General features: G+C 42.6%; 2 protein-coding genes across 3 annotated transcripts; one reads left to right on the top strand and one right to left on the bottom strand.

Annotated features, from left to right (window-relative positions):
- Nucleotides 1-22: 22 nt before the first annotated feature.
- On the top strand, nt 23-12,099 carry trim25 (tripartite motif containing 25). Of its 2 annotated transcripts, XM_061830856.1 has the most exons (9): nt 23-102; nt 587-1,196; nt 1,356-1,451; nt 2,859-3,092; nt 5,756-5,924; nt 6,310-6,399; nt 6,483-6,632; nt 6,726-6,782; nt 10,158-12,099. In XM_061830856.1, the coding sequence occupies exons 1-9, from the start codon at nt 38-40 to the stop codon at nt 10,694-10,696; spliced, it is 2,010 nt and encodes a 669-aa protein (XP_061686840.1). In that variant the 5' UTR covers nt 23-37; the 3' UTR covers nt 10,697-12,099. The 2 variants fall into 2 exon arrangements, with proteins under 2 accessions (XP_061686840.1, XP_061686839.1); XM_061830855.1 differs by lacking the exon at nt 23-102 and having other exon boundaries at nt 470-1,196.
- A 219-nt stretch (nt 12,100-12,318) lies between these two features.
- On the bottom strand, nt 12,319-24,713 carry dgke (diacylglycerol kinase, epsilon). Its single transcript, XM_061830654.1, has 11 exons — nt 24,072-24,713; nt 22,491-22,650; nt 22,262-22,381; nt 21,768-21,911; nt 21,455-21,612; nt 20,991-21,039; nt 19,580-19,693; nt 19,395-19,466; nt 18,338-18,465; nt 18,133-18,244; nt 12,319-16,467 (listed from the first exon to the last, which is right to left on the bottom strand). Exons 1-11 carry the CDS (start codon nt 24,506-24,508, stop codon nt 16,237-16,239), a joined length of 1,725 nt encoding a protein of 574 aa, XP_061686638.1. The 5' UTR covers nt 24,509-24,713; the 3' UTR covers nt 12,319-16,236.
- Between the last annotated feature and the right edge of the window lie 1,025 nt (nt 24,714-25,738).

Below are 25,738 nucleotides of genomic sequence, written 5' to 3' on the forward strand. Positions count from 1 at the left end.
TTCACAGAGTTCCTGCCGTTATGCGAGTAGTGTTTTGATGTCTGCCAATAAAACAAGTTTTGTTCCTGTGTCCGACACTCTGCCTCCGACTCCTTTTCTCCGGTGCTACACTATAACCTAATAATTGCTACTCTATTATACTGAAATTTTACCTGTACCAACTTTTAACCGGGTTACACGCGCTCTCTGCTCATATTTATTTTTTCGTGTAGACATTGAAGTGAATAATGTTATGCGTATTTTTTACTTCAATATCTATTTTGGAATGTTTATAGGGATGACACTTGATCTTTAAATACACTTATTTAAACAGTAAACTTAGATCATTTTAAATTATGAGTTCAGGAAACAATATGAGGACAATTATTAATAGGACAGACCGTATAGATTGTATGTACAGTATTGATTTACTTCAAGCTACTGGGGTAAATCGGTAACATACCTGAGACACACGTTGTAACAGTAGGTGGCGGTAATGCACCGAATTTTGTGGTTTAGTGTCACAGTCATGTGACAAAATGCTCCGTTATACTTTCGTTTTCGTGAAAAGTGAAGTTAAGTTTCGCTTTGTCCCTTCATTTTGCAGCAAGATGGCGGACGTGGACGACTCCCAGCTGTCTCTGCTCTGCCTCGGTGACGACCTTACCTGCAGTATCTGCCTGTGTACCTTCGACAGTCCAGTGACCATCCCCTGTGGACACAACTTCTGCCAGGAGTGCATCCTCGCCACTTGGAAAGAAAGCAACAGCTGTCCGCAATGTCGTACCCGCTACCCCACCAAGCCGGAAGTGAAGAAAAACACGGTTCTCAGTGCCGTGGTCGAGACCTTCAATGCCCGGTTGACCAAAGTCGAAGCGGATGCGATCTCTTCAGGAATGGCGGCGAGCAAAGTGGCCACGGGCACAGCCATACGCTGTGATTCGTGTATGGAAGCGGAGGCGGTCAAGACCTGCTTGACCTGCATGGCCTCCTATTGCGACCGACACCTGCGGCCGCACCGCGACAGCCCGATGTTCCGGGTCCACCAGCTGACCGAGCCCATCGGCGACCTGTTGGAGCGCATCTGCCCGGACCACCACAAACTCATGGAGCTCTTCTGCACCCAGCACGACCGCCTCATCTGCACCCTCTGCCTCCAGCAAGTACACAAAACCTGCGACTTCATCACACCCGAGCAGCAAAGGACCAAGCAAGAGGTCTGTAACCGCGTAAAACGTGAATGAAAAGTTTGATTCCTTGAAGTCTCTCCACGAAATTGTCTGTTGGTAAAACGTGAGTACATTTTATGTAAAATTGACTGGCAACCAGTCCAGCATTGGACTGTAAATGCGTCGGTTTTATTATTCCCTTTGCAGTCCAACCTGAGACAGAAGTTGGGTTTTGTTGACAAGAAGATTAAACAGAACGAGGCTGTCGTATCTCAAATGGCAGACATCCAGCAAAATCTGCAGGTAACCGTGCATTTTTATTGTTTTCTATGTGGTTACACTACAGTGTGCAGTGTTCGGTCGGTCCTAGTAGGAGAACATGGCTCCAAAGAGAAAGTTCTAAAGTATAAACCCCAATTCCAATGATATTATAATGTAATACCACTTGTTTTGGAAAATATCTCCAAATGTGATCTTGTTCATTTTTGGGTTATGTTACTCATCTAGAAAAAGAATGACAAAACCAAAGACCCTCATGACACTTGGAATATCCACAGAAAAGCAACATTTTCATATTTATTTTGCACTCTTTCAAAGAGTACTGCACTTTGGTTCCAGCAGATATCGATGAGTTTTAACATATTTTATGAGAACACACAAAGTTGTGCTCTTAAATATATTTGAGCTAGTCATTCAATGTGAACCTGACTGACATTTTATATACACAGTAAAAAGAGACATTATATTAGTTTAAAGGTAAAGTGTCATCCCTATAAACATACCGACAAGGCTGGCCGCCACGGCTGAGTGCGCCATTGCCGGCAGCCGTCCAACGCGCACATTGACACATTTAGCATCCCTGTCATACGTATGCGGATCTTTTGTTACGTTATGAGAGACTAATTACGTGGTCTGCCCCAAACTATTATTTTTTTTTTTAGTAGCTGTATGCACACGTACCTGTCGTTTGGGACCCACGAAGCTCTCATCCTTTGCACCCGTGCAATCTTATTTTTCACAACAAAGCAGGGCTCTTGAAAACTTATGAAGGGTAAATCCATCCTTCCGAGTGTTGGAGCAATATCCAGTAATGCAACAAGCCGGCATTTTGGCTAACACGGAGGAACAACGAGCTACCTTCCCGCAGGTAAAACTAATAGAAACAAACGAGTCCGCTGGAGGGCGCTCCTGGCCCTTACGTCACTTCCTGCTTCTTATCAAAAACAAATCCCTTGAGAGGATTTTCATGGCGGGAGTTACAAAAATCCATGTACGTCAAAATCATGTTTTGTGGTTAAAAAAAAAAATGGATGGGTTCGTACCAGCTGGCTTTTTTCATTATTAACATACTAAAAATCATCCATTTCATAACACGTGACCTTTAAGGTATAGTTGTGAACAGAACATTGAAAAATATTTTTTCCTCATCTTGTTAGTTTTGTATATGGAAATAGATAAATGCATCTACCAAAAAATCCCTCTTTGTTTAAAACATTTTAATGGTGATTGCCTTTGTTTTGGGGTGTGGATTACATACAAAACTTGTTAGAATCCATTAGCCTTGTGACATCACGACATCATGTGATGCCCAGGTTAGCCTTTGTTCAGTTGTCAGACATTTATTTAACTCACTAGTACTAAAATGACATTTGTGAAGAAAACACCGACATATAATAATGGGTTGTGGATCCTTTTGTGTTCATATTGTAGGGCAGCGCCTCCACCAAGAAATTCGCTTTGGCTCATGAGTACCAACAGATTCGAGACATGCTAGTCAATGAGGAGCGTGCTGCTATGATCGCGGTGGACCAAGAGCTGGAGTCTTCTCAGACCAAGCTCAGAGTTCTCATGAAAAGGTTTTCTGAAAATATTACTAACTTGAGCAAGGCTAAAGTGGAGATCCAGAGCCTACTTGGTCAGTCACGAACAATGGCCTTTTTGCAGGTGAGATCATAATGTTTTTTTCCCTGTTCTTTCCTTTCATTCACTGATGATTCTCGACATCTTTCTGCGTCGTTGAAACTGAAAATATTACAAAAATTTTACTGTGAAAATAGGACAAAATTCACCTTTTTGTCAGGCAAAAGTTGTGCTGATAATGTATGCCGACCCTGAGGTAAAACACAAAAGCGAATAACGCAACGAGACGGCAAGTCGACTAACAACCAAACACAACAGGAACTTAAAAACGCTAAAGGAAATACTGTAACTAATCACGAAGACAAATAACTAAGCATAACAATAAATTAAAAAGGAACAACGAATAACGCAACAGAAAATGAAAAAAATCACAACAAATGGAAAAAAACAACGGTAAATGGGAAAAAAATTAAATTGAGCGCCATAAGAGGTAGGTACTAATGGGGAAGATAAGACTCATCGATGATTGAACGAGTGTGAGAATTTCAGTGGATTCTTTGACCAGGAAGTTATTCCGCATCTAGTATGTTTTTTTTTTTTTTTTAAATGAGCATCATCAGTAGTACCAGTGACATAGCCGCCGCTATCAAATAATGTTTTTACCCAGTAGATATTGTGTGGTTACGTAACTATGGCAACACTGCGCAATCAACTGCACTGGTGTCCCATAATATAGATAAGGATACCTCAAGCACAGATCCCATGATGTTTATGCCATGTTCTGAACCGACCATAACAAGACTGTTCATAAACCTTAGTCTGTAACCTGTGGTAGTTTTTCTTTTGAAAAAACTATTCATAAAATAAATTGTTCATAAATCAGATCCATAAACCAAACTTCCACTGTGCTGTGACAGCTATCCAAAGGTTATCGTGGCTTTCCTAGCAACGGCGGAGGCACACGAGATAATCCCTGTCCGTCCTATGAATTTTTTCATTTTTTTAAGACCGATAAGCCCTGAGTATTGTTGTATTTTCAAGGTGTGTACCAAACTTGTCACCAGTTTGTGATCCAATAGTTATACTGTTACATAATGTAACAACGCTTTTGTAATGCCTCATCTTACCTAATCACTGCATTTGAATGCAATACAGATTCTCCCTGGAGCTTCACTCTTCCTCCTCCGCCCCTCACATTCATGCACATATATTCTGTTTTACTTGGGCAAATCTTAATTTCTCTCCTTTCCAGTGCGTACCTCCATCTTTCTAATTGTTCGTCCGGCTGCTCCCTGCTTTCACTCCAGATCACAATATCATCTGCGAACATCATGGTCCAAGGGGATTCCAGTCTAACATTGTCCGTCAGCCTATCCATTAATACGGCAAACAGGAAGGGGCTCAGCGCGGATCCCTGATGCAGTCCCACCTCCACCTTAAATTATTCTGACACACCTACGGCACATCTCACCACTGTTCTGCTGCCCTCTTACATGTTCTGTACTATTCTAACATATTTCTCCGCCACACCAGACTTGCGCATGCAGTACCACAGTTCCTCACTTGGTACTCTGACATGGGCTTTCTCTAGGTCTACAAAAACATAATGTAGATCCTTCTGACTGTCTCTGTACTTTCCCATGAGCATCCTCAAGGCAAATAATGCATCTTTGGTACTAGCTGGCTTAACTATGGGTGATGAATGATCAGGGGTGGTTATAGTTACATGAGGGCTACGGACATGTTTAATTTGCTAATGGTTATTACCAGCACATTATATGCAGTTTTTAATAATAAGGACAGCACCTTATATTGTCTGTTACCACATTGGCTAAGAGTGGTGACAATCCTCCAATCACGCAATGATCACTGCGATTATGCATCGTCGTCATCCGTACAGAGGCGTCTCCATTCGAGATTATCTTTGCACTGCATTTCAAGGAAATGAGAGGAGCCACTTTGATTGGACATGACTGAAATCATTTGGGTTCACTCCCACAGTGGTGCAGACCTGCCTCTTATAAATTCCTCTGCTTGCAGCGGAATGCGAAATGACCACAACCTTTCTGCGCAGATTCATGTTACCCACCGCGGTAAATTCACAAAAAGCCCTCAGTCTTTTAACTCAGCCCGTCTGATACTAATTGATGGCTTGAAAGTTGGAATGACACCCCATTGTGTTTATCAATGACAAATGCGGAATAATGCCAACAAACAAACAAAACGCAATGCACTTTGCCTCAATCTTCTTTCTCTTATGAAATTGGAGTAATGAGAAGAGCATTCACAAAAAGTAAATTACTCTGTTCAACCTACATCGAGGAGGAAGAATGACCCATTCGCATCAGTTTGATAATTAACAAGGATTCTGCACACACAGTAGGAGTGCAAAGCTGTACAGTTATTCCTGTATCCATTTTACCAGTTAACTACAAGCAAGTAGCATCTTCCTTGAAGAGCAAGCACAACTGAACACACTTGAACGCAACTTTTTTGACATTTTCTGTGGTGCTGTTGAGAAGGTGCATAACAGGCTGGCCCAAGATTGAATTACGCCCAGTACATGTGAACTCAAACCCTAATGGAGAGCATATATTGGTAACAGTAGTGATTATTGGGTCCCAGGATTTTATACTTTTAGTTTTTTTTTCCCACAATCGTTACCAATTTTGAATCCGAATTCATATAACTTCTTGCCTGCATCAGCGGTATCTATCTATTCGTCCGTTGTGCTTCCTTCCTCACAGGCTTCACTTAACCTGCCCAAAGCTGCAACTTTTGATCCTTACGCCCCTCGAATCAACTTGGACTCCAAAAAGTTGACAGCAACCGAGGAGTTTGCTGTTAATCTGAAGAAACAGATGTGTGACATCCTGAGTCAGCCTCTTGATGCCAGACTGCCATTAATTAAAACAGGTAACATTTTCAGTTGGATCATTTGCCTGTTTCATCCGACCATAACAAAATTTCTCAAACCCGTGGGAAAAAAAATCTCTTATGGTCTCATGAAACCAAAATTAACTTTCTGGACAAAATTCCAAAAAGTATGTTTGCTACAACCAATACACAGAAAAACCATTCAACGCCGTACCTTCAGTGAAGCATTGTGATGGTTTGTATTGAATCTTCAATTACTATTTTTGATTTTGTCTTTGAGTCGTTTAAATAATGGAACAAAGTCTTAAACTTGGGAATAACGTGAAATGTGGGAAAATTGAAGGGTGACTACTTTTATGCTGCACACGCGTATGACCGTTAATGACAACATACATTTCATGAATAAAATATTTGTCTTTGTTAGAGGAGAAAATCCTGCCAAGACATCCCATAAAGAATCAACCCCCAGCGGCGAAGCCAGTCAACGTCAAAGCTGACAAGAAGACACCACACAGTCAGAAAACATTACAATACTGGATTATTTTTAAGAGCCAAAAATCAGATTATCTAATCTTGTCAAAAATATGTTTTCTTTAGAAAAACCTAACAAGCCCAGTCCAATCCTGGGTGGCGGCCAGGAACGGTCAAAAAATCTGTCTCGTTCGATGGAAAACCTCCTGGCGTATAGTGGGAAACTAAGAATCATGCCCCATCTAACTCCGACACCTGAACCCAAAGAAAGAACAGGTACACCTTGTCTGCATGAATACATACCTTAAAACCACGTAAAATGATGTCAGTTATCTTTCAGCATTTCCGTGTTTCTCATTTTGGCTTTAGAAACGATGGACTGTCCTTCTGACCTTGTCGCTGAAAATAGACACCGTCTTCTGATGTGTATGTTATCTTATTTTCCCTTTTAATTTGATCATTCTTACTGGATTTCCTCTCATCGTTGCCTCCACTCCAACAGAGGATTTCTCAATCAATCACTGTCTTCCACTTACGTAGTGCGCAAATAGACACCACCTCTCTTTCCCTCGGAAAAAAAGAAAATCTTGCTAATTGCTGAGCCCATTAGAATTCCTTTGATAATCAAACCGATGGCACGCACTTAATCAGAAAAAACACTCAGATAAATCAAAGTGTGAAGTCGTGCTCGCTGTCTGGTGTCCCTGCATAATTGGAATAATATGGTCTCATGAAGATGTCATATTTTTCAGTGCATGGCGTTCCAGTGAACGTCTGATCTGAATTCTTGTTTGCATTCGTTGTTATGGTCTCAGTTTAGTTTGGTCCACCTTTCCTCTGTATTGACTCTAATGTTCCTTTTATTATGATTACAACTTTTATTTCGCTGCGGTGACACAACCTTTCAAACGTGTTGGAATGGTGAGTCATCAGTACGGCATTAAAGGTCAAGTGTCATGCCTATAAACATTCTAAAATAGAAATTGTAATGAACAATACATATAACATTATTCACTTCAATGTCCATATGAAAAATGAATATGAGCGGAGAGCGTGTCATCCATGCGCAAAGTCGCAGAAGTGTCATTCGGCATCCAAGTGGTAGCCATATTGCCTGCATCGTTTGTTCATTACGTCACACCAGGACATTCGCCATTGAAAACACGCTTGTGCCACCTACTATGGGACATGGAAGCTCTTTTCAAAGAAGAGAACATCTCACAAATGAGTGAAGTGACCGAGGCAATATTACCCTATCATTTCGAGCCATATTTAGATGATATCCGAATCACTTCTAACTAACAACAGTCTCCCAGACAGTATGTATGAGCCAGCCCGGATGAAGCCGTGCCTCGTCCGCTTTGGACGAGCTTCCGCCGAAGCCGTGCTCGGTGCCGACGGGTGCATCGAGACATTTAGCACCCTTGACTTACGTGCGCCGATCCTTTGTTACATTCTGACAGGATTACGCCCCCCCCTTCCCCCAAACCCCACACCTACCTGTCATTTGGAAGCTCTCGTCCTTTGCACCCGTGCAATCCATTTGAAAAATATGAAGAATGAATCCATCCTCCCGAGTGTTCGAGCAATATCCAGCAATATAACGAGCCAGCATTTTGGCTAACACGAAGGAACAACAAGCTACCTTCCAGGAGGTAAAACTAGTAGAAACAGACGAGACCGCTTGAGTGGGCGTCTGATATTAACGTCACTTCCTGCTTCTTCTCAAAAACAAATCCCTCGAGAGGATTTTCATGGCGGGAGTAACAAAAAGCCATATACGTCAAAATCATGTTGTGTGGTGAAAAAATGGATGGGTCCATTGCGGCTGCCTTTTTCATTAACAACATACTAAAAATTGTGCATTTCATGACAGTGGCACTTGGACATTCTAAGCATAAAGGCTTATATGAATGTGAATTTTGCTATATTGTCAGTGTACATGTTCCTGAACAGTCTTCAGTTTTTTTGCTTACAGGGTCAAAGCACAGCAATAGATTTTAATTAGCCATAACATTAAACTAGTGGGGAGATTGGTGGTTGACTGGTTAGCACATCTGCATCACAGTTGCGAGGACTGGGATTCAAATCCCAGCCACCGCTCCATGGAGTTTGCATGCTCTCCCTGTGTCTGTGTGGGATTTCTTAAAGCTGCGCTATTATGAAATGCATGATTTTTAGTAGGTTACAAATGAAAAAAACGCAGCCGGAATGGACCCATCCATTTTTTCACCACACAACATGATTTTGACGTCTATGGCTTTTTGTAACTCCCGCCATGAAAATCCTCTCGAGGGATTTGTTTTTGAGAAGAAGCAGGAAGTGACGTTGACAGCAGGAGCGCACTCAGGCTGGCTCGTCTGTTTATACTAATTTTACCTGCTGGAAGGTAGGTCGTTGTTCCTTCATGTTATCCAGAATGCCGGTTCGTTCTATTTCTGGATATTGTTCAAACACTCGGGAGGATGGATTTACTCTTCATACAGACCCGGTTTGTTGTGAAAAATGGATTGCACAGGTGGAAAGGACGAGAGTTTTGTGGGTTCCAAATGACAGGTAGGTGTTGATAGAGCTACGAAAAAAAACAATTGTGTGGGTGGGGGGGGGGGTGGCACATAACCCTCTCAGAATGCATCAAAAGATCTGGGTACATAAGTCAGGGATGCTTAAGGTGTCGATGTACCCGTCGGCGCTGCGGATTACTTCGGCGGTGCCTTGTCCATGCGGACGACTTCGGTGGTGCCACGGACGACTTAGGCGGGGCCACGGACGGCTTCGGCACCGCCTCGTCTAGGAGTCTGTTGTTGGTTAGACGTGATCATCATATACATATGTGATATCTACATATGGCTCCAAACGATCGTGTAATATTGCCCCGGTCACTTCACTCGATTGTGAGATGTTCTCTTCTTCGACAAGAGCTTCCGTGTCCCATAGCAGGCACGTCCCACAGTAGGGGCCACAACGTGTTTTCAATGGCGAATGTCTCGGTGTAACATCTGATGACGTTGCAGGCGATTTATTTTTCCGTATAGACATTGAAGTCAATAATGTTACATGCAATTTTCATTACAATGTCTATTTTAGAATGTTTATAGCCATGACAGTGGAGCTTTAAGGTACTTTGGTTTCTTCCCACATTCCAAAAACATGCAGGGTATGTTGATTGAAGACTCTACATTGCCTGTAGGTGTGAATGTCAATGCGAACGGTTGTTTATATGTTTCTTGTGATTGGGTGGCGACCAGTTCAAGGTGTACCCCGCTTATCGCCAGAAGATAGCTGGGATAGGCTCCAGCACACCTGCAACACATGAGAGAATGAGTAGAATAGAAAATGGACAGCTAGATTAAGCTAGTGGAATGAAAGTTTGTTTTAAATAAGGTGTAATTGTCTTTGTCTAGTGTAATAGTAAACATCACCTTTGTGTAGAATTCGATATCTTCAAAGCGCTTTGTCTGGCACCAGACGATATACACACACACACACACACACACACATTATGTCAAGTGTGACGTGACTGACATGTGAGAGCTCACACGTCAAAGCAAAATTATTTCTCGAAAAACTTGCAAGTCGGGTCACTCGTTTCTCTCGACACCGCTGCAGAAATTCCACAGGGTTCACATACCTTTTCCTCTCACTGTATATGGTTTTTACTCATCACAAACCTTTGGGCTAAACCATAACTAGCTACAAAGGGGCTTGTGATGAGAATGAGTTTGATAGCCTTGATTTGAGATGAAACCGAGGATTACGAGAATTTGAATGTCCTTATCTTTCATTTTTCTGTGCTAACAGATGGCACCGCACTCAGTTTTGATCCAAAGACAGCGCACAAGCGGATCGTACTAAGTGAGAGCTTCACCAGGGCATCTGTATCAGACCAAGTTCTTCCTGCAAAGTGCGACGACTGGCCTGAACGCTTCTCTGTCTGCTCTCAAGTGCTTGCCTCGCAGGGTTTCACTCATGGGTGCCACTACTGGGAAGTTCAGATTAAGAACAACAACTTCACTGGCATTGGATTGGCTTACAGTAGCATTGACCGCAAAGGTCCCACCAGTCGACTTGGCCGCAACGCCGAGTCTTGGTGTGTGGAGTGGTTTAACATCAAGCTGTCGGCTTGGCACAACAGCAACGAGACCGTTGTCGTCCATACCAATCCAAAACGTGTTGGTGTGTTGCTGGATTTTAACTCCAGCTCTGCTACGTTTTACAATGTAGCAGATAGGGCTTATCCCTTTTACTCTTTTGTGTTCCCATTCACTGAGGCCGTATATCCAGCTTTCTGGATTTTCTCCTCTGAGTCATCTATTTCACTGTGCAAACTGAATCCCTGAGGAACACATTTGACATTTGCCACGTCATATAGTAGTGGTACAATAAATAATAGTCAATGCAGTGGTGCCTTGGTTCTCAAACACAATCCGGTCCAGAAGGCTGGTTGAAAACCAAAACCCTCAAAAACCAAAGCACGTTTTCCCATTACAATGAATTGTAAATGAAATAATGCGTTCCAAGTCTAAAAAATGGGTTTTTTAAAGCAATTTTTTTAGCTTTTCCTGACAATAAACTGCATAGTAGAAAGAAATGTTTTGTTTAAATACTTTATGTAATTAAATCATTTACGAAATATATTTATTTTTTGCTTAAAATGTATGCTTTAGCCTAGTAGAGTATACTAGGCTGGGAGTGCATTGCCGTATCTGTAGCAACTTAGCCTCACAGTTCTGAGGTCCCGGGTTCGATCCCGGGCCTGCCTGTGTGGAGTTTGCATGTTCTACCCGTGCCTGTGTGGGTTTTCTCTGGGCACTCGAGATTCCTCCCACATCCCAAAAACATGAAACATGAATTGGACACACTAAATTGCACCCAGGTGTGATTATGAGTGCAACAGTTATCGTTATGTGCCCTGTGATTGGCTGGCTACCAGTTGAGGGTGTACCATGCCTCCTGCCCGTTGACAGCTGGGACAGGCTCCAGCACTTCCGCACCCCTCGTGAGGATAAGGGGCTAAGAAAATGGTTGGCTCGTTCATTCATTCATTCTCTAGCGTTGTCCTCAATAGAGTCGGTTATGACCGGGAGCCGATCCCAGCTGACCTTTAGTGAAAGCTGTTGTTTATTATTATTATTTCTGGCCATTATTTATTGGCCTAAATTTCAATAAACATTCCAAGGTACAGTTTTCCTCAAAACTTAAATTGATCTCTAAATTGGATTTGTATGTATATTTAATGATGAGAAAAAAAAAATCTAAAACAATTTGTCTCGTATCTCACCAACCATTACTGATTGTGTGCGGACAGACAGGGCCGTGAATGGGGTTAATGTGTTGAAAGCTGTGCTCATTGATTTGAGTGGTGGTCTCTATCCCTTTGGGAATTGTTCTATTAAGCTTGATCCAAATGAACGCCTACAATGCTGCAAATGTTTGCTCTAGTAATGTAATTCCCTCTTGAATTGTATTTTGTTGAATTATTTCTGATCTGAAGTTTTGTACTTCAATTAATTTGTGCTTCTAAGTGTTGTTTTAAGCAAGTCTTATGTGATTACATTTTGAGGCTGGCAAGTGTGCCAGTTTGATGTATAATTGGTGTTACTAATCAAGTTTACTGTCCCTTAAAAGGGCTTCCTAATCATCTTTTATGCTTTTTTTCTGTTGTCATCACAGCACCAGCAATATATTGTACGTGTGAAATGGAATTTAGAATCATTTTAAAAATAAAGTTTCTTGATTTCTATTTTGCTTCATGATTCAAATTGGGGAAATGCACTTTGAAATGCTCAGAATTGTGTTTTCTTCATTAAAACCTTTTGACTTTGAAAACATGGCCTATTTTTCTATTAGCAATTGAACCCCAGATTTTGGATGCCCTGTCAAAGTTAATGTAGCCGAGAGGAGTGTTTTAATTCGAGAGCCAACCAAGCTCTTTGCTTAACATGTATCGCTTCACATTGCAGCAATCTAAGACAGTTTATTATGAAAGTATTCATGGGAAAATAATCCAATCCATAAACATTGCCTTCTTACATTCAACTGAGTCAAACTTAACATCCAAAGTAACAAATTCACATGACCTTAACAGTCAAAAAGCCTCCATTCACAACAAACTCTGCACTTGTATATTGTTAGGACAGTCAAAATAAAACGATATCATTCTTGTGTTCAGCTATTCGACAAGGAAAATAAACACGTAAATACATATTGAAAATCTGAGCATACATTTTGAATAAAAAAAAATCCAATGCTTACTCAGCTAGAAGCAAATTTTTGATGGATCTCTGAGACATTATACAAATACTGCTTTAAAAGTGTGTAGCATACAACGTAATAACTAAAAACATTCTGAATAATGAGTGCAACCACATGTGACATTTTAGAACGCCACAAAAAGGTGTGCAGCCATGCTGGGAAACATGTGAGTCAGTTGCATGCAGTTTTGTTTGATGACTAAAAGATTTAACACTCAGTGAGTCATGTTTCTTTTCATTCGTCACTGTCTGATTACTACCTTGAAATGTTTCTTTATTGATGCTAGGCAGTCATGGAAGAAACAAACAAAACAAAAGCAACTGATACTAACATGGCTAAAATCATGCCTCTTACACATGTCAATTCAGTGCCATAAAACACAAAAATCACTGGTAAAAAAGGATGGAATAAACTGATAAAAAAATGGATGAAATAAAATTAGTAATCACGGATGTTCACATTCAAAAAACACACATGAATTGACGATTTGGCTTACTGGAGCCCACCATTTCAAATATGGCCCCACCAAGAAGGAAAAAGTAACAACATAAAATACAGTACACTTATATCAATTAATGCTTGCCTGCATACATTAATGCACAACTTAGGAAAGAGTTTTCATAAATTCATAAAATTTAACCATGTGTCCTTCCGTAGAGGAGTTATAGCAATGTACTAACTGAACCTCCAGTGTCACCTGACATTCTTACCAGCAGTATTATGCAACACAGACCACTCGGGACATTAAAACTGTGAGTAGACAGAAAGAACACCATAAATGCAAGGCATTTTACACATCTTTTACATCTGCAAGGTAGTTTCTTGTCAAGTTAATGGCAGATTTAAACATAAATCAATCTATCAGCTGTTTGATGCACCATCCAGTGATTGTTTTGTAGCATTACAAAAAAAAACACACATTTGTAACATTAATACTTAATGCACTTGGTAAAAATGCAGTACAAAAACTAATGAATGACATAGCTTCTCTGCATTCACTTAGTCTCATTTCTCTGATTTGTGATTTTAGTACTGTGCTGAAAATAATTGTTCTCTTTGGAGAATGAAAACATGGCACCCACGTGGTCCAACGCTTGCGAACTCTACAACTTTGCTGTAAATAACTCAACATAAATCAACAGTTTAGTCAGCAATATGACCTATGCCGCATGGAAAAGTGCAATTCTGACTACAATTTCTTTCACATTGACCTCCAACTGATCTTCCTGTCAGAAGGGTTGAAACACCAAACTACACACAATTAAAAATCAACCATTAAGCTTTTTTTTAAATCTGTTTTTCTTTCTATTTTCAAATAGTTATCTGAAATCGAGAAAACAATAACTGACATACCAATCACCGCAACATAACAATTAGCCGTTTTAAATTCAATTATGTATTTAAAGCAAAAAGAGATACAGAATTAAAAAGCAGCCCACAGGACTAAGATTGATTTGTTAACGAGCCTCAGTAAACACGCAGCTTTTCACGTGTCAATACACCTCGGTTGAAAGAAGAATGAAAACAAGTCATTTGCGCAAAGTTTGCATTGGATGACGCGATTGGACATTATTCACTTGATAAGAATGTGAATCGACAAACTGCAGTACATCCATTTAAAAAAGAAAGTATTACTTTCTCAATATTCAACATTTTGGCTCTCTAAAGCATCCATCCATAGCCGCTTATCCTCACAAGGGTCGCAGGGAGTGCTGGAGCCTATCTAAGCTGTCAACGGGCAGGAGGTGGGGTACACCCTGAACTGGTTGCCAGCAAATTGCAGGGCACATAGGGACCAACAGCCACGCTCACAATCACACCTAGGGGCAATTTGGAGTTCCCAATTATTGTTGCATGTTTTTGGGATGTGGGAGGAAACCGGAGTTCCTGGAGAAAACCCACTGAGGCACGGGGAGAACACGCAAACTCCACACAGGCGGGCCAGAATTGAACCCGGGTCCTCAGAACTGTGAGGCCAACGCTCACCAGCTGAGAAACACAGTGCCACCCCTCTCTAAACCAGAAGTGTCCAAGCTAAAATTACATTTGGCAAACACATCCCACAGTGATATTTTATTGCCATGAAGCGTGGCGGATGAGCATCGTTAGAAGTGCGATGTTGGGGTATGTAAGGGATGGGGACTATCACTGTTACTAATAAAGCTTTACTCGATATGCAAAGACAAACACATTTGGAACATAGTGGCAGAATATTTCTCTGTAAGATTGAAAATAAAAATAATTCAGTTCTAAAAGAAAAACTGGCTTCTACATTCTGATCAATGTCAACATGCAATTTGTGAACATTGCATTTCAGGTTGAGATGGGATTAACCGTCACTGTGATTTAACGCGCCATCGCACTTGCAAATCTGCAGAGTCAAGCACGAAAAATCACGCGCGTAAAATTTGTTCCGAGTAGAAATCCATAGATTATTGAAAGACGTGGCTTATTTTGTGTAGTCTTGACCAATGATCCCTCAAAGCTGCGCCACTGCACAATTGCGCACTTGTCGCACAATCTCAGCCCACATGAAAAACGATCTAGCGCAGTGAACCACAGCCTGATGTCTTCTAACAACAGTTGCTGCTCAGCCTACTTCTACTTCCTTGTTCACCTGACACCACACCCCCTCCGCCCTTAAAGTACACATAATTTCAAACAGAAAACACACCCGCAACTTTATATCCGCGGGCATGACTGACCACACCTGTACATTTTTCCAAATCTGAGTGACTGGATTAAGATGCTGTTCAGTAGATGAGAGGACTAGTGGACTAATGAAATGCAGGGCCATAGGACGACCTAAAGCCGGAAACATCCTAAACCAGGGGTGCTCAATATATCGATAGCGGTCAATCGCTCGACCACATCACCAACAACAAACAAAACAAAAAAAAGACGCTAGCCTATCATTCATCCCGTCGCTTGATTCAAGTGTACCCAATACGTCCATCGGCTTGACCAGTCCTGACCTTTTCAGACATGTGTCACGCCACATGCGGGCATAACGGCGCTCCGTACCAAGCTAGCAACTTGACGGGAAATCCCGTGACAAGACGGATTGAAGGCAAGGCTTGGACCAAGCAACTTTTGACGGACATCGCAGACTGCAAGTGCTTCTTCTCACTCCATCTGGATGAGCCTACTGAGACTAGTTGGGCATTTTTATCGAATTCAAATCTCTGTGCTTGACAAATTCATATTTCAGTGGAAGCAGCTGGGAATGCACTACTGAGCAATACAAAGTATATACTTCCCCACCCCACCCCCTCCCTCCAAGCAATACATAATCAATTGTCCATGTGGCTGCTGGATCATTTGATGAATTTTAGTTATTGTGGCAGCTAACAAGCTAATGTATCTTTACTGATGCTTGTTACCAAACCTCCGGGCATCGTGAACCCAATCAACTGTCTTCCATTTCTAATTTTTGATTTGAGCCTAAACTTTAACTATTAAAAAAATACTTGGTCTAGCAGTTTTTTGAAAATTTGTTTTTGTTTTTTTTTTAGTTTTTCAACTGACAATTGAAAATGGAAAGAACAAATGATGCACAGATTAGATATGATTACAGAGTGTTGTACTGTACGTGCTGAAAAAAGATCATCGGGCGGGTTGAAAGTCAAGCTCGAGCAGATGCCGCCCCCGGGGGCCTGGGCGAGTCCTGAGGCGTGGGGCTCTCGGTCTCGGAGGTGCTGGATTCGTTATCGTCGTCGTCGTCGTCGTCCGTCTGCTCCGAGCTGTGGTACAGCATGAGCGCCTGGGTCTTGTGGGTAATGGTGACGCTGCACGGGCCCTGCGCCCACGGCTCGCCGTCCACTTGCATCGGCATCGTGGAGCTCTTAAGGACCAGCTGGAGGGTTAAATGTTCCAGAGTTGATGTCGGTGCAAAGTTGTTGGGAAATCTATTCATTGGCTTTTATATTCATCTTGAGGTCCAAGTGCAAGTATGCTCTTTGTCCTCACTATTAAGACAATTCAGCACTCTAGTTGAACAACTGGGGTGCGCTAGTAGAATGACGGTATTCCTACTACTATTTATTTCTTTCCCCTATTCTCCCGCCATGTTTGGCCGACTAGTATGCACTTAAACCTCACTAGTAAACTTCTGTACTGGACTAGTAACATGACTAGGCCAAACTTGTTGGCATGTGTCATGTACTAGTAGCCTATTCATCAAGGACATTGAGAATAGCAGAACAAGTACGTGTTACTAGTGAAGACAAAACTGTGCACTGGTGACAAAAAAATCCTACATTAACATCTAGTGCTTCAGTAGTAGTAGTAGTACCTGCACATATACAGTGAAAAAAAATAAGTATTTGAACACCCTGCTATATTGCAAGTTCTCCCACTTTGAAATCAGGGAGGGGTCTGAAATTTTCAACAAGGCCCACCTTTAGTGTGGCAATGACCATTTGAATGATACAGAGGAGTCATGGGAGAAAGTTTTGTGGTCAGATGAGACCAGAATGGAACCTTTTGGTCATTATTCCACTAACAGTGTTTGGAGGAAAACGGATGATGAGTTCCATCCCAAGAACACCATCCCTACTGTGAAGCATGGGGGTGGTAGCATCATGCCTTGGGGGTGTTTTTCTGCACATGGAACAGGATGACTGCACTGTATTAAGTAGAGGATGACCGCGGCCATGTATTGTGAGATTTTGGGGACAACGTCTTTCCCTCAGTCTGAGCATTGAAGATGGGACGTGACTGGGTCTTCAACATGACAATGACCCGAAGCACACAGCCAGGAAAACCAAGGAGTGGCTCCGTAAGAATCATATCAAGGTTCTGGCGTTGCCTAGCCAGTCTCCAGACCCAAACCCAATACAAAATCTTTGGAGGGAGCTGATTCTCCGTGTTCCTCAGCAACAGCCCAGAAACCTGTGTGATCTAGAAAAGATCTGTGTGGAGGAGTGGGCAAAATCCCCCCTGCAGTGTGTGCAAACCTGGTGAACAACTACAGGAAATGTTTGACTTCTGTAATAGCAAACAAAGGCTACTGTACCAAATATTAACATTGGTTTTGTCAGGTGTTCAAATACTTATTTGCAGCTGTATCACAAATAAATGGTTAAAAAAAAAAATCATACATTGAGATTTTTGGATTTTTCTTTTTAGATGATCACTCTCACACCGGACATGCACCTGCGATGAAAATTTCAGAACCCTCCATTATTTCTAAGTGGAAGAACTTGCAATACCGCAGGCTGTTCAAATACTTGTTTTCTTCACTGTATTTTGGAACCTCTCGGTTTGTATGAGACCAAATCTTTTGGGTGGATATACCTCTAATAAAGCAGAATTCAATCCACTGTCATGTGTGACTCACGTTGAGACAGCTCATTTTGCATCAAAAGATGAAATATGCTTGTGCTTCTTGTACTTTTTTTTTTCTTAAATTGTGCTAAAGACGTACTAGATGAGCATTTAGTTTGAGTCACCAGTGCAGTGAGATATCCTCAAAAAATGCAGTAGCAGAACGGCGATTATGTGGCGGATGTAGCCTCACCCTGACTGTGTGGGCCTGTCCCAATCGAACTGGGTTAGCCAGCTTGACCTGGATCTGAGCACAGTGGAAGGAACCAAACACACCCATCACTTCCAGCAGACCGTCGTCCAACCTGCCGCACAGACAACAAACGTCATTGTCGTCATGGGGACCAAACAACGTGTGCCGCGAGGCCGCTCTGTGTCATTGCTGATCCTTGTCTTACCGTGTGGGGGCGCAGGGTTCGTCCCCCATTCCCTCCCAGAGTCTACAGCCGCCCCCCCAGTAGCCAATGTTGCAAACGATGATGCCTTCCAGGCTGGGCAACGAAACCCTCTCACCATCGAGCTCCAGCTATGGTGGGAAGAACAAAGCCACATAATCAATGTGTGCAACGACAAGGTTTTCAGTGCAATCAATTATGTGGAGGACTTTTGAAGTTTGTGGTAATGTACAACTGTAAAATGTCCTACAAAGAAATTTGAATTGTTTTGCCTCTGTCAAAAAGTACGGCAGTTCAAATTTTCTAATCATTGCTGCAAATTAGGGTTTGGGCAAAAAAAAAATTAGTTTAAAAACACAGCTAAATCGACTTCAAAAATAGACAAAACTCCTCCCTCGACACTCCGCCAGGACAATATAAATGAATACAATTACGCTGGAATGATGTTTGTGCCACCGGAACACCTTTCACAAAGATATTTAGTGGAGACAGACACAGTCTAGGGACGATAATAAATGTTGCCAAAAATGATAAAGGGCTGTCTTTTTAATACACGCTATTATATGTGTAATGTAAACAAAAAAATAGCAATTATAAGTAAGCTGAAGGGAATTTTTAGTACTTTATGACCTAAAATTGAATCATTAGCATGCTAATGCTAATCGTAATTGCAAACTGTTTAGCATTTAGCTGTTTCAAATTCTGTACAACAAATTTATACTATACACACAGTACCAATATATGCATCTTAAGGATTTTGGTCAACCATAAAGGAGAATAAAATGCATGTTAGTAGTAAATACAAAAAAAAAGTCATGCATACATGCATGCATGTTTTTGGAATGTGGGAGGAAGGCAGCGAACCCTGGGAAAAACACCAGAAGCACGCCGAGAACATGTGAACACAGATTAAAATCGATTGTGGGGCAATCTCGTCCCCGCCGCCAAGGGTTTGAAATTCAATCAAAGGCATCTACGACATTTACAGGTGAATTCTGCGGAAAAAAAAAAAAAACTGCAAAGAACGTAACATTTCGTGGCATAAAAAAATCCGCTGTACCTCAATCCTTTTATCCAGATCTTTACATTCTTGCACTAAACAGTCCCGGGTGCCATATAAGAAATACACAGCCTAGTAAAAGAAAGACAAAAAAAAAAAAAAACATGTCATGGGAGTGAAGCGGTGACAAAACTGAATATACAAATATAAAAACAAGTCGTATGATCTGTGGAACCTGCTCTGACCTTGTTGATGATTCGACTGGTGAAGAAAGAGGGTGTTTTCTCACGGTGTGTGTGGAAGTTGAGCGCCATCAGAGCGTCAGGACCCACAGAGAAATAGTTGTTCATGGACAGAACCTGAGGAGGTCATACTGTATCTTTAAATGCACACCCAAAATAATTCTTTACTGCTTACAAATGTAGTTTTCTACATGGAATTATGGAAGCATTGTATCGTGAGAGGCAGAAAAAGTAAATGCTTATCCAATGGATGGCAGTAAAAAAATATATAGATATGTGTATCCAGCTTTTGCCACTCAGAGGACAGAATAAGTCATGGCTCTCTGAGAGTATATCAGTCAATTTCTCAGATTCTCTCCATTTTCAGCATTCACACCTTTTGTGACGTTTTTCTTTGGTAGTGCTGCGAGCTAAATAAAGATTGGGAAACGACTTTGTAGACAGCATCAGTGTAATATTGTTGTATTGTAATATGACTGCTGACTGAACAGGGACAATCTCATTGTTTCTTTACTGCTATGCATTATTAAATACCGTAATTTCCGGCCTATAAATCACAACTTTTTTCACACGCTTTCAACCCTCCGGTTTATGCGGTGATGCGGCTAATTAGTGCATTTTTTTTTTCTAACGGCCGCGAGGAGGCACTCGAGCGGAAAAGGTAAGAGTGAGACCGGTGGAATATATGTGGCGAGGAAGGGACTTTTACCAGTTTCTTTTTTTTTTTTGTGTTGTGCTACCATGTTGTGACTGTGTAGCTGCCGCGGCTGTTTTTCTTTTTACCGCTATGCTTTTTTTTTTTAACCAGCCCTGTTTGTGCTACCGTGTTTCTATGTTAAGCTAAACTAAGATATTAAAACTTTGAAAACTCTTTCTGTGTACCATTTTTGTTTGTAAATATCTCGTGTTTCAATGTGGGCACTTGTGGCTTTTACACAGGTGCGGCTTATGTATGTACCAAATGGTATTTCTTTTACAAATGTAGTGGGTGAGGCTTATAATCAGGTGCGCGCCGTAGGCCGGAAATTACGGTAATTGTTTACGTTTAAGTATTTCCGTTATCAAAATTTGTAGTTCTGTATTTCAAAATGAGAGCATGTAATTGTTCACACAGTGTGCTTCAGAAAAACAAGATGAGGGAACAGTTTGAGTTTCCCCTTTTCTGTTTACTCTCTCTCAACAAGTGTCAGACTCAACTTTACATATTTTAATTTACCACATCTAAACATCCCCCACTTTTTCGCGTAGCGACAGAATTGCGCTCTCGCTTATACTGCCAGGATTTGTCATCTCACCGCAGATTTTAAGTGGCTACCCTGCTAAAAATTAATAAATAAAATGGGCACGGTCCATATAAGTTCGATTCATATGCCAGAAGAATACACGCAATAATTGTCGTAGATTCCAAACTCACCTTTGGTTTTCGAATAGAGAGGCCTTTGGAAGACACCTGCACTTTCCATCTGAAAATGATGATGTAGTCCCAAAGATGAACACAATGTCAAAATTGGATCAGACTTATTGATTACAATCGTAATGATCTAGGATTACTGAGTGAATCCCACCAATGAAGTGGCGCCACTCATGCTATTGCGTCAAATATTTTTCTCACCATAAAGCTTGTTTGACCTCTAGTTCAGGTCAGAACCAGCACTCAAATGATTCCAATCGAAAGAGCAGAACATTGGTCTCATTTATCACCGGTGACGTTATGCATGTTTGTCAAATACGGATTCAAAGACGCCGAGGCTTTTTTTGTTTCCAAACGATCGTAGTCTTAACAGATGTATTTTTAGAGACTACAATTTCTTGGTAACAACATTTTTGTGATTTTGGAAACACGGTTTATATGCTGCTGATACGATTTAAAGATCCCACCTGTCCATTTTGACTACGCCCGCATCTAGGATGTTGCGTAGAACCTGTTCCACAGGGATCTCCCCAGCATAGCCCGCACCCCAGCCCAAAGTGTTGGAAAGGTCATTTCCTGTTCCGAGAGGGAGGATGGTCACCCTTGGGATGAATTGGTCTAGACCCTGACCCAGAGATGTGCAGATATTCAACCAAAGATTATCAAACTGATGTGTTGGAGCTTGGGGTGGACATCAAAATCAATCGTTCTGAAGTTTTAATGTCAACAAAACATTTCAGCCATTCATGTAGTCGAAAAGATAAAATAGTGCGCTCCCACCTTGAGCTTCATACCGTCAATGGCATCGAGCACCCATCCCACGGTGCCATCACCTCCACACACAAGCACCCTGACACAGCCAGGGGGCAAAAGGGTGCAGAGTTGAAGGGCCTTTGAAGGGGGAAGCTGTGACAAGTCAAAAACCTGAGAGGGACAAGAAAAACCTTTAACATTAGTGCTCCGACATACGATGTTTCGTGGTTATGAATGAACTAGTTTGTGCAGCGGCTTAAGAATAAATCAAGTTACGGCACAAAAAAATGAAACGTTACTATTGCACTTACTGTTTTTCATTTGACTTTTTTGCATGTATGTATGTGGAGTTGCCTAACCCTCATCAAGAATCTAAATGTACTAAACCGATGTAGACACTGCCAATCATAATTCCAATGCCACATTCTGCTAAGATGATGTGTACAAATCTCTTTGTTCTTGCAAAATATGTCTCGGCCTAAAACATACATAGAGAGCATGGGAACTATGTGATAACAAACCTGCACAGGGTTGAGGAGAGTGCGAAACTCCCCCAGCAAAGCCTCCCCCATGTTATTCCCACTGCGGGTGTTCGCCAAGACCAACACAGGAGCCCAGCCGCACCCACAGTCCATCGCGAGCTATGAGCAAAACAAGCCCTTGACATCGCTGCGACTTAAAAAAAAATGTCCAGCATTATATGGTAATTGGTACTGCTGTTGGTGCTGCACGAGCCCCCAGCGCACCTACCTTTGTATACTCGTCAGGGTGTAGACGGCGAAGCTTGTTGACTTGGTACAAATAGTGAGGCGGAATGATTAGGTTGTGGAACTCGCCCAGGTCGCACCGGGTTGCATCCACCAGGCTGTCCATGCACTCGTCATGCACTGTGGTCTGACACCACACGCATCTAAAAATGGTGAAAAGACACACATGTGACAACAACATAAAAAGCAAGTTCGAGAGAGACGTGATGGTGCCCGGAGAAAACCCAAGCAAGGGACTGGGAGACCATGCAATCTTTACACAGGCGGGCCATTTGATTTGGGATTTGAACCCCGGTCCTCAGAACTGTCGTCCACTGTCCCGCCGATTGTAATCATATAGATGGTAAATCACGTGCTGGCACGGCCGAGTCGCACCGGTGCCACTCGATGAAAACTTAGTGTAGAAACATGATTGGACTCGTTTTGTTCAACTTTGGGGTGAAGCACAGCCAAGATATTGATTTGAACAGATTTCATTTTCGATTGATCAAGCATCCGTCAAACATTTTTCAACTACTATTTAACAGTACACTAGCAGTATGCAGTGGTATTTTTATGTAGCTGACTCAGAAGTGGTGCCACAGTGGAGCAGCTGGAAAGCGTTGGTCTCACAGTTCTGAGGTCCCAAGTTCAATCCCGGACCCGCCTGTGTGGATTTTCTCCGGGCACTCCGGTTTCTTCCCAATAACATAAATTCCAACCATCCATTTTCTTTGCCACTTATCCTCACAAGGGTCGCAGGGAGTGCTGGAGCCTACCCCAGCTGTCAAAGGGCAGGAGGCGGGGTACACCCTGAACTGGTTGACACCCAATCGCAGGGCACATTGGGACAAACATCCGTACTCACAATCACACCTCGGGGCAATTTAGAGTGTCCAATTAATATTGCATGTTTTTGGGATGTGGGTGGAAACCGAGGTACCTGGAGGAAACCCACGCAGGCACGGGGAGAACCTGCAAACTCAACACAGGCGGGTCCAGGATTGAACCTGGGACCTCAGAACAGTGAGGCCAACGCTTTACCAGCTGAGCCAACGTGCCGCCTCCCAAAAACATGTGACATTAAATGGACACTCTAAACTGCCCTTAGGTGTGATTGTGAGTTCGGCTGTTCGTCCCGATGTGCCCTGCGATTGGCTGGCAAACAGTTCAGGGTGTACCCCGCCTCCTGGCCGTTGACAGCTGAGATAGGCTCCAGCACTCCGGCAACCCTTGTGAGGATAAGCTGCAAAGAAGATGGATGGATGGATGGATGACTCAGGAGATTTTTAGGTGTACTCAGCGGTATTTTTATGTAACTAACTCAGGAAAGGCTCTCCCGTTTCATTGCACAGTCATAAAATGACAATAAATAGCATTCATTTATGAAAACTTCGAGCTACTATGATACTAAATCATTATAATGGTATAAGTATTTTTTCTGTGTTAATCATTTGAGAACCACTGTGCTAAAACAGTCAGATTAGGTTTTTCTGAAAAACATCACCCCACCAAACATTCTGGTCAGTGTGACGTGATGCAAACAGGTAAAACCGGTCTATACTCCATGTGGGGCATCCCGTACCTGAGATCACAGAGCTTCGGCTGCGTTCCACACTGCTGCTTGCACACTGTACAGTAGCTGGCCAGGGGCACGTTGCCCCGGACCCACCGGTGGGTCACGGCCCGGTCCGTACGGGCAGGGGCCATAATCTCCTTGCACGATAGCTCCCGGTCCGCCCGGCGGAGGCACTGCTCGTCGGCGCACACGCCGCAGCTATCGCAGAAGGCCCCGTGCATGATGTGCTGGGAGCACACGCAGCAGTAGGTGGGCTTGCTGAACAAGTCCGTGTAGTGCCAGCCATGTCTGCTCTGACGGAAAAACTGCTTCATGTGCGTTTTCCGCTTGGAGCGTTGGACGCTGCACCACAGCGTGATGAGGACCGGGACGAGCACGGCCGCGACGGTCCAGATAAGCAGCGACCACTCCTCCCGCACGCCGTCTTCCTCCTGCGCGGACATGGCGGCCGGACTGGAAGTCAATGGCGGCGAGGAGCGGGAAAGGGACAAACTGGAGGAAAGCGGTTGTTCGGGAAACAACGACAACCGGGCCGGGCCGCCTCAACGCACGTTTTCCCGGTGACGCTCATGTTGATACACAGCTGCGTGGTTCCGGCCCAGTGGAGCCCGTCCGCGTAAACATTTCCACTGCCACAATTCGCGCAAGTGCGCGTGACGTCAGTCGACGAGCTTCTTTGCCTTGCCTACAAAGAGTAGCAACGAGGCAAGATAGTGCCTTGACGTAGCAAAGAAAGTCTGCAAAGTGACGGCGGAAGGGGGCCATTTTGTTCCGCACCGAACAGAACGTCACGTTGCAATGCAGTTCTCTCCCAATTTTCCGATGTGCGAGCCAAGATTTCCACAGCAATCACTGGTGTACAGGTTTCATTTAATGAGGATAACCGTGCAGAGAATTTTTTTTCATCGTGCCAAGTGATGACAAGGGTCTCGCCTATTAATGAAAAATAATTTCTCCTTTTTGTTTTTGTACTTACGCATACATTTTTCAAGTCTGCACCTTTTCATTGCTATAAGTGGAATCTTATACTTTTTGCAGTGTTCATTTCCTTTCGGCTTGTCCCGTTAGGGGTCGCCACAGTGTGTCATCTTTTTCCATCTAAGCCTATCTGTTGCAGCTTCCTCTCTAACCCCAACTGCCCTCATGTGTTCCCTCACAACATCCGTCAACCTTCTATTTGGTCTTCCTCTCGCTCTTTTGCCTGGCAGCTCCATCCTCAGCACCCTTCTACCAAGATACTCACTCTCTTGCCTCTGGACATGTCCAACCCATCGAAGTCTGCTCTCTCTAACCTTGTCTCCAAAACATCCAACTTTGGCTGACCTTCTAATGAGCTCATTTCTAATCCTATCCAACCTGCTCACTCCAAGCGAGAACCTCAACATCTTCATTTCTGCTACCTAAAGTTCTGCTTCCTGTTGTTTCTTCAGAGCCACCGTCTCTAATCCGTACATCATGGCCAGCCTCACCATCTTTATAAACTTTGGCCTTCATCCTAGCAGAGACTCTTCTGTCGCACAAAACTTATTTTAAACACAAGTGTCTATATGTTTATGTAAAAACAACGCTTACCTAACACTAACCTCAACATTCAAAGAACAGGCATTTGTAATTATCAGATTAAAACTGACATACATGGGTTTTAGTGCATGTCTGTCCAAATTTATTAGTGT

This window comes from Syngnathoides biaculeatus, chromosome 9, assembly GCF_019802595.1.
Source record: "Syngnathoides biaculeatus isolate LvHL_M chromosome 9, ASM1980259v1, whole genome shotgun sequence".
Taxonomy (NCBI): domain Eukaryota; kingdom Metazoa; phylum Chordata; class Actinopteri; order Syngnathiformes; family Syngnathidae; genus Syngnathoides; species Syngnathoides biaculeatus.

What these genes read in the sequence shown, in the direction of transcription:
- trim25 (XM_061830855.1), top strand. Translation starts at nt 519, where the DNA reads ATGCTCCGTTATACTTTCGTTTTCGTGAAAAGTGAAGTTAAGTTTCGC. An exon ending in GAACAATGGCCTTTTTGCAG is followed by an intron (nt 3,093 to 5,755) that starts GTGAGATCATAA and finishes CCTTCCTCACAG; the next exon opens with GCTTCACTTAACCTGCCCAA. An exon ending in TAGACACCGTCTTCTGATGT is followed by an intron (nt 6,783 to 10,157) that starts GTATGTTATCTT and finishes CTGTGCTAACAG; the next exon opens with ATGGCACCGCACTCAGTTTT.
- dgke (XM_061830654.1), bottom strand. Translation starts at nt 24,508, where the DNA reads ATGTCCGCGCAGGAGGAAGACGGCGTGCGGGAGGAGTGGTCGCTGCTT. An exon ending in CTCTCCTCAACCCTGTGCAG is followed by an intron (nt 21,912 to 22,261) that starts GTTTGTTATCAC and finishes TGTCCCTCTCAG; the next exon opens with GTTTTTGACTTGTCACAGCT. An exon ending in CCAGTCGAATCATCAACAAG is followed by an intron (nt 19,467 to 19,579) that starts GTCAGAGCAGGT and finishes TTCTTTTACTAG; the next exon opens with GCTGTGTATTTCTTATATGG.